General features: G+C 41.8%; 2 protein-coding genes across 10 annotated transcripts in view; one reads left to right on the top strand and one right to left on the bottom strand.

The window, feature by feature from the left end:
* The window catches only part of MCTS1 (MCTS1 re-initiation and release factor), a 47,628-nt gene extending 41,465 nt beyond the window's left edge, over positions 1 to 6,163 (bottom strand). The window contains exon 1 of the mRNA XM_078362364.1: positions 6,124 to 6,163. The gene's annotated coding sequence lies outside the window, so the exon portion shown is untranslated. The remainder of the gene's footprint in view (positions 1 to 6,123) is intronic.
* The window catches only part of CUL4B (cullin 4B), a 73,050-nt gene that overhangs the window by 31,472 nt on the left and 29,469 nt on the right, over positions 1 to 12,109 (top strand). For 3 of the 9 annotated variants that reach the window (XM_078362363.1, XM_078362361.1, XM_078362362.1), the window contains exons 4-5: positions 6,386 to 6,928; positions 8,965 to 9,080. In XM_078362363.1, the coding sequence (XP_078218489.1) occupies positions 6,386 to 6,928; positions 8,965 to 9,080 (659 nt within the window). The other 6 variants (XM_017968445.4, XM_008989848.4, XM_008989850.5 and 3 more) reach the window with 4 other exon arrangements.

Raw genomic sequence — 12,109 nt, 5'->3', positions numbered from 1 at the left:
TCAGGAGTTTGAGACCAGCCTGGCCAACATGGTGAAACCCAGTTTCTGCTAAAACTACAAAAAAAAGTTAGCTGAGCATGGTGGCTCACACCTGTAATCCCAGCTACTTGTGAGGTTGAGGCAAGAGAATCACTTGCACCTGGAAGATGGAGGTTGCAATGAGCTGAGATCCCACCATTGCACTCCAGCCTGGGTGACAGAGCAAGACTCTGTCTCAAAGGAAAAAACAATCTAAATTGGCCTTGTCTGTGAGTAAAAGAAAAGCTAAGTGTCATTAGAAGATCAAACATTGAAACAGGGTGGGGTTGGGGGGACTTTGAGAGTCACTGATAAAGTGAATAGAATGTTAAAATAGGCCATGCCATGACACATCACCTAGCAAAAAAAAAAAAAAAGGCCCAGCAACTCCATAATAAGCAAGTGCTGGGCAGCACCCAAGGGAGAATTCATCTGTAGCTGGACTGGCTCCTCACTCCCAAACCCCCAGGGAAAACGGCCTATCTCTAACTTTCAGTCCTTAAATCTGCTTTCCAGATGGTTCACAGGTATGACAGATACAATCTCTGAGCTAAAGAACGAAGTACTTGAATGATTGATGTACCAAGTCAGTAATACTTCAGGCAATGAGAACATTTTACATGGAAGACAAACAATTTTGTTAAATATATGAAAGCTAGGTTGGGCACGGTGGCTCATGCATGTAATCCCAGCACTTTGGGAGGCCAAGGTGGGTGGATCACGAGATCAGGTGTTCAAGACCAGCCTAGCCAAGATGGTTAAACCCCATCTCTAATAAAAATACAAAAGTTAGCTGGGCATGGTGGCAGGCACCTGTAATCCCAGCTACTGGGGAGGCTAAGGCAGGGTATTGCTTGAACCTGGGAGGTGGAGGTTGCAGTGAGCTGAGATTGTGCCATTGCACTCCAGCCTGGGCAACAGAGTGAGACTCCGTTGGTAGGTAGGTAGGTAGGTAGGTAGGTAGGTAGGAAGGAAGGAAGGAAGGAAGGAAGGAAGGAATGAATGAATCTGTGTTATCTATTTACATTTTACTTAGCACATAGGTTCAGCACGTTATTACTTTCCTTGCTTTTATAAAGCAACCCCAGGATGGGAAACGGATGAATTCACATTGTGTAGTTAGATTATTTTCGCTTGAGCTTTGGACTCCTCAGCAGCCCATTGGTGTTGATAGCATAACAAAGGCCTTGTTATGATACTATCTTTACTACCTCAGCATTGCTTGGTTTGCCTTCTCTGTACTTTCCTGCTTCAAAGATGGTCCTTCAGAAAAGTGGATGAAGAAAAAACTGCCTTTTACCTAGCAGGGGTTTTTTTTTGACACATTCCTTTTTTTTTCAACAAGGTCTTACTCTGTCACCCAGGGTGGAGGGCAGTGGCACAATCTTGGCTCACTGCAACCTCTGCTTCCTGGGTTCCAGTGATTCTCCTGCCTCAGCCTCCCAAGTAGCTGGGATTGCAGGCATGTACCACCACGCCCAGCTAATTTTTGTATTTTTAGTAGAGACAGGGTTTTGCCATGTTGGTCTCAAACTCCTGGCCTCAAGTGATCCACCCACCCTGGCCTCCTAAAGTGCTGGGATTACAGGCATGAACCACAGCACCTAGCTGTTTTTTGTTTTTGTTTTGTTGATACATTCTTAAACAATGCTTACTTCAGAAACATCTTCAGATTCTCCTGGGCAAGCAGTCTCTCCTATTCCAAAGGAAAAACCCACCCATTGGATAGGAAGGCTTCTAGGAGTATCTATCTAGTGGCAAGCCACTGCTATATCTGAAGAGGACCTAAAGCACCCTGGATGGCTATAACTGTATGGTGTCCTATATTACATTACACATCCTGATTCCCCAAGCACCCTGGGGAATCCCTGTGATCAAAAAGGGAAACGGGTTACACTCTGCCTTTTTAGGGAGATGTCCACAGAAATAAAGGAATGGACATTATAGGATCTAGTCCCTGTCTTTATATTTCTTCCTTTATCCACATACTTACCTTTATAAACAACTTGGTTAAAAGGTGGCCGATAATAACTATACCTCGTGTGGTAGCATTGTAAAGTTTAATTAATGTTTCTAAGGTATGAGTTGAACTCATAAGATGAAAGATCCTAAATATGAAATATGTGTTAAGTGCCCAGTCTGGTTGAGTCTGATAATGGCTATAATTGTATGGTGTCCTACATTACACATCTTGATTATTGCGTTCAACCTTAAAAATGTATTTTAATGTTGAGAATGTGTTTAATTGGTTGGCAAACATTTGGGTGTATAGAATATATGCTTATGTTCTTCAGCTAGCCTCAATTAGTTGGTTCTTGATGTAAAAGATATTTTACAAATCAACTTGGTAGGTTTTTGTTTTTGTTTTTGTTTTTTGAGACAGAGTCTTGCCCTGTTGCCCAGGCAGGAGTGCAGTGGCACAATTTCAGCTCACTGCAACCTCCACCTCCCGAGTTCAAGTGATTCTCCTGCCTTAGCCTCCCAAGTGGCTGGGATTACAGGCACTCTCCACCACCCCTGGATAATTTTTGTATTTTTAGTAAAGATGGCGTTTTGCCATGTTGGCCAGGCTGGTCTTGAACCCCTGACCTCGGGTGATCCACTCGCATCAGCCTCCCAAAGTGTTGGGATTACAGGCCTGAGCCACTGCACCTAGCCTTTTTTTTTCTTTTTGTAATAAGGTCTCACTATATCACCCAGGCTGGAGTACAGTGGTGTGATCTTGGCTCACTGCAACCTCCGCCTCCCGGGTTCAAGCAATTCTCCTGCCTCAGCCTCCTGAGTAGCTGGGATTAGAGGCGCACATTACCAGACCTGGCTAATTTCTGTATTTTTAGTAGAGACGGGGTTTCGCCATGTTGGTCAGGCTGGCCTTGAATGCCTGACCTTGTGATCCTACCACCTTGGCCTCCCATAGTGCTGGGATTACAGGCATGAGCCACTGCACCTGGCTTGGATCTGTGCTTTTTAAAACCAAACTATAACTCAGAAGACTGAAGGGCTTAGATAACCATGAGAGATTGAGAACTATTATTACTAGAATGTAGTTAAATATTAACAGGACTTAGCTATCATGTAGGTTAGTAGAACAGTTTATCTTTGTATGGCAAAAGCAGCTTTCTCTTATGTCCATTCCCTTTCAGTTGCACTAATATTTGTATTTTTTAAATGGCTACCACTTCACATAGCGTCCTAAAGAATTTAACTACATGAATTAGAACAACCTTGTTCATTAAATCCTGAAAATGAGCCAGTTAATCCTCCCTTATAAAGACACAGCATGATTTTATTCACATTCAATTCAATAAGCATTTACCCTGCATTTACAGTTGTTCAGCGTTTTGTAAAATATGAGACATGATAAAGGAAAGCTCAATGTTTTAATGCATCGTTCCTGGCCTTACGAGTTTACTGTTTCTATTTGGGCAGCAAGAACTATATGGTAGGCCCAGCACTTTGAGAGGCTGAGGCTGGTGGATCACTTGAGGTCAGGAGTTCGAGACCAGACTGGCCAACATGATGAAACCCTGTCACTACTAAAAGTACAAAAAAATTAGCAGGCGTGATGACACATGCCTATAGTCCTAGCTACTCAAGGAGGCTGAGGCACAAGAATCGCTTTAACTTGGGAGGCTTGGGAGGCGCAAGTTGCTATGAGCCAAGATGACACCACTGCGCTCCAGCCTGGATGACACAGCAAGATTCTGTCTTAAAAAAACAAACAAACAAAACTATGTGGTATATTCAAAACAGATAGGAGTGCTTCCGTCTGTCCCTTTTCAGTGCTTCCCCTGTCTCCCTTCTCAGGGGCCTTGGGTTCTAAGTTCCAGTAGAGCCTTGCTTTTAGCAGGCTGTCATCAAGTAGCGATGATATTGTTTGATAATGCCCAAGGTTGATTTGCATTTTAATCAGGGACTTTTCAAGACACAAAAACAAGTGGGCCTGTTTAAACAAGGTTAGAAAGTTGATTTATTTGCAGGGTTCTGATTCACCTATCACAAGCTATGCCATACAAGCTGCTTTTACTCCACTCACAATCCTGTCACTCCTGGTTTGTAAAAGCCCTGCTTGCTGGATTGTCCCCTGCTATCTATGATCGCCTACCGAGTAGACTCCAAATTTTTGGCTTGGTGTGCCAGGAACTTTTGAACCTCCTCTTCCTTACTTCCAGCCAGACATCCTACTTTCCAGCCTCACTGCACTTTCCATGCTTCTATAAACAGGCCAGGCCTTTTCACAACTCCTTGCTTTGCTCTTGTTTCCGTTTCCCAGAATGCCTTTCAACCTGTTCCCTCTTGTCCTTTTGGCAACTTCCACTTTGAGACACAGCATCAACATAATCTCTGTAGAATTCTTCCTGATTATTCCAGGTTTCCCCCAAATTTCTTGTTTTGCCTATTGTGACAGCACTTTGTATATTTATAATAGTATTGTTATGGAAATTAGCTTTGAAACTATCTTACCCTACTGGCTTCTCAAGGGCAGAGACCTTGCATTGTGCCTTACCATACATGCTCACTGAATGCTTCTGCAGTTAGCATGATCATCAACAGGTTGGCAAATTGAGTTTTATTTGACATTGTGTTACCTCCCTCTGAGAAAGCCTCAAGGTTAAGTAAAAACTCCCAACAGGGAATTTACAAGGTTTATTGTTGCTAATTTAACCAAATTTAAAGATTTTTAAAAATCAGTAATCAAATTTAAAGCGTGAGCTCATGAAACACATTGGTAGAGAACATTGACTTTTGCCGATATTGTTCTAAAATGTCTCTCCTTTGGGACAGCGTGTAAGCTAAGATTTGGCAAAAAGAGGAAGTGGGTCTTAGCTTTGTTTGGTCTATAAATTACTGAGTTAAGGACTGATGGAGTCGGGGTTAGGAGGGTCTGGGCATAGTGCTGGGTGGGTGAGGGGTTAATTACGTTCCTATTTCTTCACCTAAGAATGCACCCTCAATTTGGTCAGCCAGCTTAGAAAATGCTCGTGGTAGGAAGGTAAAAGGATTTACAGCTAAAAGAATGAGAACGGCATCAAAACTCAGGCCTGATTCAGCCTTGGGTCTCTGGTGCCTTAAGATAAAAGAGAAACAATTAATAGCGGCACCAAATCGAAAAGTCCTTTTCTTCCTATCTTAGCTCCTTTTTTTCTCCTTTCCTATGTTAACATCGTGACATTCCTCTCCAGAAACGGGCATAATGGCATGATGATGTTTTCCTCTATTTAGGGTTACTCCCCTAGCCTTGCAACCACTCCTTATTATTCTTTTATCTCTTTCAAAGTTTCCATTCTCCCGTACACTGACGTTTTATTCCGTCCCTCCCTCTCTCCTCTTCCACCACCTCCGTTTTCCCAGCTACCTCACTCCGCCCCTCGCCGTCACTACCTTCCCTCCCCCTCAGACTCCTTCCCGCTCCTTCTCCCGCCGCCCCCACCCCCTCGCCTCAGAAAGCTCCAATCAGGAGCTCCGAAGGTGTCTCGAAGGCCCGCCCCCTCCCTATCCACTTTTCTTCCCCCCCATTTCTCCCTCCCTCACCCCCCCCCACTCAAGTCCTGCGGACCTGGGGGCTTCGGGATCTGGGCGCTATGAAAAGTGTCTGCCCGGTCACTTCCGGTAAGGGCGCAGTGGCGCGAAGCTTCCCGCGGGACCGTTATGTAGGGAGTGGGAGTTCCCGGTGGGCCAGGGAAGGAAGGCGCTGACAGGAAAGGGGAGCGCGAAGAGGAGCAGAAGCAGGAGCGGACAAGCGCGAGCGTCTAGGGTGCTTCAGCCGCCCCTTTCCCGCCGCCCCCACAATGCGTGAGCTCCGCCGCCCCCCCGGGCGGCTGCAGCGCTTCCCTCACCCCCACTCCCAGAAACTGACGCCGCCCCTCCCTCAGCTCCGCGTGACCGGAAATAGCGCCATCTTTAGCCTCTTGTGCTATTGACAATAACAAGCCCCGGTTCTTTCCCCCTCCCCCTTTCCCCCAACCACTGCCTCTCGCCTCTCCCCTCCCAGAGAGAGGGAGAAAAGGAGGAGGAGCTGCAGCCTCACAGACTCGCTGAGTCGCTCCTGCAGAAAGGGGGGAGAGAGATCGAAAAGCAGGGGAGGGGGACGGCAGGGCCGTTTACCTGTCTGCCTCCTCATTCGCTCTCCCCCCTCGTTCTGCTCACTCCTGGTGTCAGCCTACCCGCCTTCCCAAACCCTCCCATTCCCCCGGTGTAGCCCCCCCTTCACTTTCCTTCTCGTCCGTCCTCTGTGTTTCTCCTCTCTTCTTTCTTCCCTTCCCCCTCTAGCATTGCCACCTTCTCTCCTACACGCACGCAGGCATATAAACGTAGGTTTTTGATGCTCCTCTGCCTGTTGACCCCGCTATTTTCATGTTTCCAACAGGTTTTTCTTCCCCCAGTCCCTCAGCTGCTGCTGCTGCTCAGGAGGTCAGATCTGCCACTGATGGTAATACCAGCACCACTCCGCCCACCTCTGCCAAGAAGAGAAAGTTAAACAGCAGCAGCAGTAGCGGCAGTAACAGTAGTAACGAGAGAGAAGACTTTGATTCCACCTCTTCCTCCTCTTCCACTCCTCCTTTACAACCCAGGGATTCGGCATCCCCTTCAACCTCGTCCTTCTGCCTGGGGGTTTCAGTGGCTGCTTCCAGCCACGTACCGATACAGAAGAAGCTGCGTTTTGAAGACACCCTGGAGTTTGTAGGGTTTGATGCGAAGATGGCTGAGGAATCCTCCTCCTCCTCCTCCTCATCTTCACCAACTGCTGCAACATCTCAGCAGCAGCAACTTAAAAATAAGAGTATATTAATCTCTTCTGTGGCTTCGGTACATCATGCAAACGGCCTAGCCAAATCTTCTACCACCGTCTCTAGCTTTGCTAACAGCAAGCCTGGCTCTGCTAAGAAGTTAGTGATCAAGAACTTTAAAGGTAACCAAGGCCAAAATCCGTAATCACCTACTAAGGATTTGACACTCGAGGGGTCACGTGCTCTATTTATGTTAATATATTAAACAGTTTGGAGGTGGCCTAATGTTTTATGCATAATCAATGAGGTGGAGGGGAGGTCCTTTTTTGGTGGAGGGTTCATTTTCCGGGGGTGGTTAGGATCCTTGTGCTGAAGCATACACCGGGTGTTTCTGTGCAGTATTTTGAGGTCTTTCTCAACCTATTGTATTTAATCTGTTATTCCTTATAACACTGACAATCAGTATGATTGATCCGGATTTTACAGGTGAGAAATTTGTATTCTAAAGAGGTTTATTTATTTCAGGTGCATAGCAAGCCTTGGCACTGCTGGGATTTTTGTTTTTATGCTTCAGTAGGCCACATTATCCAGTGCCTAGAAATGCAGGTAGCAATGGTGATGTTTTAATGCTCAAATAAGATTTATAATTAGATTTATACTGTATTCATGAAACTCATTTGGAAGCAATATTTGGAGAACAATTTATTTATGTTCTCTGCATTTCTTTCCAAAGATAGGGTTTGGAAGTGAAAAGCATTGTGTATACACAGAAGTAGTAACTCTGTGTACCACTAGTCTAAAGATAGGAACAATAACTACATCTATTTTTCCATCACTAAAATGGATTTTAAAGTATCGACCTGCAGCTTTTAGGAAAATTTGTTCAGACTGTGAGATATGTGATGGAGAGTATTATAAATACATTGATGCAAATATAGAATCAGAAATTTTTTAAAATGTATTTGAGATGAATTAATTTTTATCTGTTGATTGTGTTTCTTGTTTTTCTGACTTACTTTTCAACACCCTTAACTGCCAGGTAATCAGTGCTTACAATGTTCATTAAATAGAGAAGTAAATGAATGAACTTAAGTAATATATATGAGATAAGTGCTTTGTGGCTAAATATTAGTGTTGAGAAGATTAGGTTCTCTATGCTTGTGTTTCCAACATTGTGTGGAAATCAGGAATATGGTTTATTTTGTCTCAAGCAGATGGCTATGGTGTTGTCTATTTTTAACCCTTTCTTTTTTATATCACTACCTTCCCATACCCAGGCTCTCAGTTTCTGATTTAATCGTAGAGCTTTCTGAAGTCGATATGAATTGTAATTGACTAACATGTTCATGATTTCACTTAAAAATATATGGATTTAATAGCCAAAGGTTTTTAAAGAAATTAGTAATGATCCTGATTGCATTTGCAAATTTGTTTCAGAGATTTTTTTTTCTCTCCCTCCTAAAATAAAGGCACATTATTAAGGCATTTGGTTGGTCCAATTAAACTTTTCTTCCCCTGCTCATTGCTAGTCAATGAAGTTTAAAGCCTACAGTAAGATGTTTCTTTCTATTCTGAAAATGCAGCTATTTTCTGGAGTTATTTGGTGGTTTCAATCTTTAAAAATTTCACTCTGATCATAAATGTTAAGATGTATATATTTCTGTAGATGTTGCATAAATTTGGGGGTCAAATGGACATGAATTAGAATCCCAGCTTTGCCATTGACTAGCTATGATGACCTTGGGCAAGCTCACTAAATGAGTTCCAGCCTCAGTTTCCTCGGTTGTAAAATAGATTCCTCAGGGTATTGTTGGGAAGATTAAGAGGTTTATAAAATACTTTGCACATAGACATAATTTTAAATCTCAGGTTAAAAATTCATGTCGACTTAGGTTTTACACATGATGAAATAAGATCAGGATTGTTGTTTTTTATGGTCATTCTTGAATTTTTATTTTTTTGAAGCAATACAATCAATAGGAGAAAAACCTCACCTTCAGTTTTAATAGGTGAGTCAAAATGACTTAAACAGTATTATGGCATTTCAAATTTTATTCTTTATATTAAGCTTAAATACAGTGGTTACTTTAATGATTAGGTGTAATAGTTATATAGATCACAATTTACCCTAAAAATAGTAATACTATTGTATTTTATGGATCTTTGGTTACTATATCTGACATAGTATTCTGATACCAACCTTTTACATATCATCTAGATAAGCCTAAGTTACCAGAAAACTACACAGATGAAACCTGGCAAAAACTGAAAGAAGCAGTGGAAGCTATTCAGAATAGTACTTCAATTAAGTATAATTTAGAAGAACTCTACCAGGTATGTATTAATGTGGATAACCAGATTTGATTACCATAAATTGAGGTGGGATGTATGTGGATTTTGCTTTCCAAAATAGGTTCTTAAGTAGACTTTTGGTTCCCTTCTAATTTTAGTTTCTCCATTATTTGATGAACTCTATTATTAGACCACGTATTCTCACAGAAACTATGGGTACAGTCATACCGGTATAAGTTGTGCTTATCTTTGACCATTCTGATTAGGAATTACATTTAGGTGTACCTTGGTATAATAGAAATTCTACCTATAATGAAATCCTGTAGCATGGATCCGAAAGATGATTTCTAGTGACATGTCATTCTAGTGTGATAATTCTTTTTTTTTTTTTTTTTTTTTGAGACGGAGTCTCTCACTGTGGCCCAGGCTGGAGTGCAGTGGCGTGATCTCTGCTCACTGCAACCTCCACCTCCTGGGTTCAAGTGATTCTCCTGCTTCGGTCTCCCAAGTAGCTGGGATTGCAGATGCATGCCACCACACCTGGCTATTTTTTTTTTTTTTGTATTTTTAGTTAGAGACGGGGTTTCATTGTGTTAGCCAGGATGGTCTCAATCTCCTGACCTCATGATCTGCCTGTCTCGGCCTCCCAAAGTGCTGGGATTATAGGAGTGAGCTACTGCACCAGGCCAATCTTTCTTAGGAAAGGCCTCAAGACATGCAGATATTATTCATATCGTTTATTTTACCTTCTTCTTAAGAGTAGACATTTCTTTTTTCTTGATCTTTATGTTTTCTTATATCCTGGGCTACAAGACACACCTTAGCCCAGAAATGAGCAGCACTTTGTAGTCCAGTAGCTTAGTTTGAGTTTTATTCTTTACTTAGCAAATGGGTTCTTACTGAAATGTTTAACTTAAATATAATGGTAAGGGCAGTTACTAAGGGCAGTCTCTTGCTACCAAGAATTTTTTCCCTACTGTATATTTGACACACAACTAATTCAATAAGTTACTTTCCGGCCTTCAGCCCCTGAGGCTCTCAGCTCGGAAGGCTGTTGGCCCTAAAAAAACAAATAAATAAATAAAATTTAAAAATAAAGAAGTTACTTTCCATTAGAGTGTTAGGGATTTGGTGTTAAAAGATACTTCAGAGTACAATCGCTTGAATTTTTGTATTGATGAGTACCTTATAAGAAATGATGTTGGTTTGATTTATCAGTATTTGTTTATTTTAGTTGCAGAGCTAGTATGGTGATAGGCAAATCCTGGATTAGGAGTCAGAAGATGGGTTTGGGATCTAGTTTTGACTGCTGTTACCCTCATAATCTTGGGCAAGGTACTAAACCCCTCTCAGTTTTTTTCCTGTTTTTCTAAGAGATGGGGGTCTTGCTATGTTGCCCAGGCTGGTCCTGAACTCCTGGGCTACAGCAGTATTCTTGCCTCAACCTCCCAAGGCACTGACATTACAGGCATGAGCCAACACACTCAGCCACTCTTCTCAGTTTAAATTTCCTCCTGTTTAAAGTAGAGGAAATAATATTTGCCCTACCTCTCTCACAAGGTTGCTGATAAGCATCAAGTAAGATATTTGTGGAAAACATCTCTAGGTACTATAATCTTACAAATATAAGATGATATCACTAGTCAAACTTTTTCACAAGCCACAGTATAGCTTCTTCACTTGTTGTATATCAATTGAGATCACCAGTTTCTGTTGCTGTGAAAATTAGTCAACAACACATAGTAATAATGCCATGTAATATTATAAGCATTATAATGCTGTGTAAATGTCAGCTAGTAGTTGTAGTACTAAGCTATTAAGAATAAGCCCATTTCATTTTGCTCCTTTGGCATAGTATATATGTGGCTTCTAAGACGTACAACAATAAAAGTCAAAATATGAAACCAGCCCATATGGTCCAATATTTTTTTTATGGTGTATGTGACAGCCTGCAAAGGGGATTTATCTTACAGTATCTCATATAAGCATTTCAGAAACCCATTCTGGAGTATGTAGGGTAGTACTTATTATCCCCACTTTTTTTTTTTTTTTTTTTTTTGAGATGGAGTCTGACTCTGTCGCTCAGGCTGGAGTGCGGTGGCGTGATCTCAGGTCACTGCAACCTCCGCTGCCCAGGCTTAAGTGATCCTCTTGCCTCAGCTTCCCGAGTAGGTGGGATTACAGGTGCCTGCCACCATGCCCTGCTAATTTTTATAATTTTAGTAAGGACAGCATTTCACCATGTTGGCCAGGCTGGTCTCAAACTCCTGACCTCAAGTGATTCACCCACCTTCACCTTTCACAGTCCTGGGGTTACAGGTGTAAGCCACCACGCCTGGCCTATCCCCACTTTATTGATGAGGAGACTGAGTCTCAGAGAAGTTGAATAACCTGCACAGAGTCACATATTGGCAGAGCAGGGGCAACTCAACCTGAGATGCAGGATTTCTAGTTCAGTGCGCTTTTACTGCTGTTCCAGCTCACTAATACACCCTGGTACTTTGAACACCACCGTAGTACAGTGTTTGAAGCAATTAAATTGTTTTACTTCAGGAAAAAACTCTTTATCATTGAAAGTGTTTTTATCTGTGCATGTATATAAGTGGTGTTTATTTGGATAGTATATGGTGTTTATTTGGGTATGCTGGTATACAGCATATTTAATTTCAGTGTGTTTTATATATTACATATTTATAACAAATGTTTATTGGAGTTGTTAATGAACCCTATTTACTTTACCTTGAATATTTTTGATTTGAAAATATTTTTCCTGATATATTGATTCTGTTAAATTTTTTTATTTCAAGAGCATAGAGCTTGCATCTTTTGTTTTTGTTTTCTTGTACTTTGTAAATTTTACCTGCTGTTGTTCAGTTGCATTTCTTTAACCTAGTCACAAGTCTTATAACTTCACTGTTTGCATTTTATTAATACCTAACTGCTTTTGCTAGAATGAATTCAAAAGCATTGGTTTTTAGCTCTTTTATAGTTTTTGACCTTAATTTTATAAATGCTCCTTTGGCTTATTCTCAGAAAGATTATTTTGGGCTGTTCAAGTTCAAAAAGGAGGA

This window comes from Callithrix jacchus, chromosome X, assembly GCF_049354715.1.
Source record: "Callithrix jacchus isolate 240 chromosome X, calJac240_pri, whole genome shotgun sequence".
Taxonomy (NCBI): Eukaryota; Metazoa; Chordata; class Mammalia; order Primates; family Cebidae; genus Callithrix; species Callithrix jacchus.
Note: the sequence above shows the minus strand (reverse complement) of the source record. Positions and strands in the feature narration are given on the sequence as shown.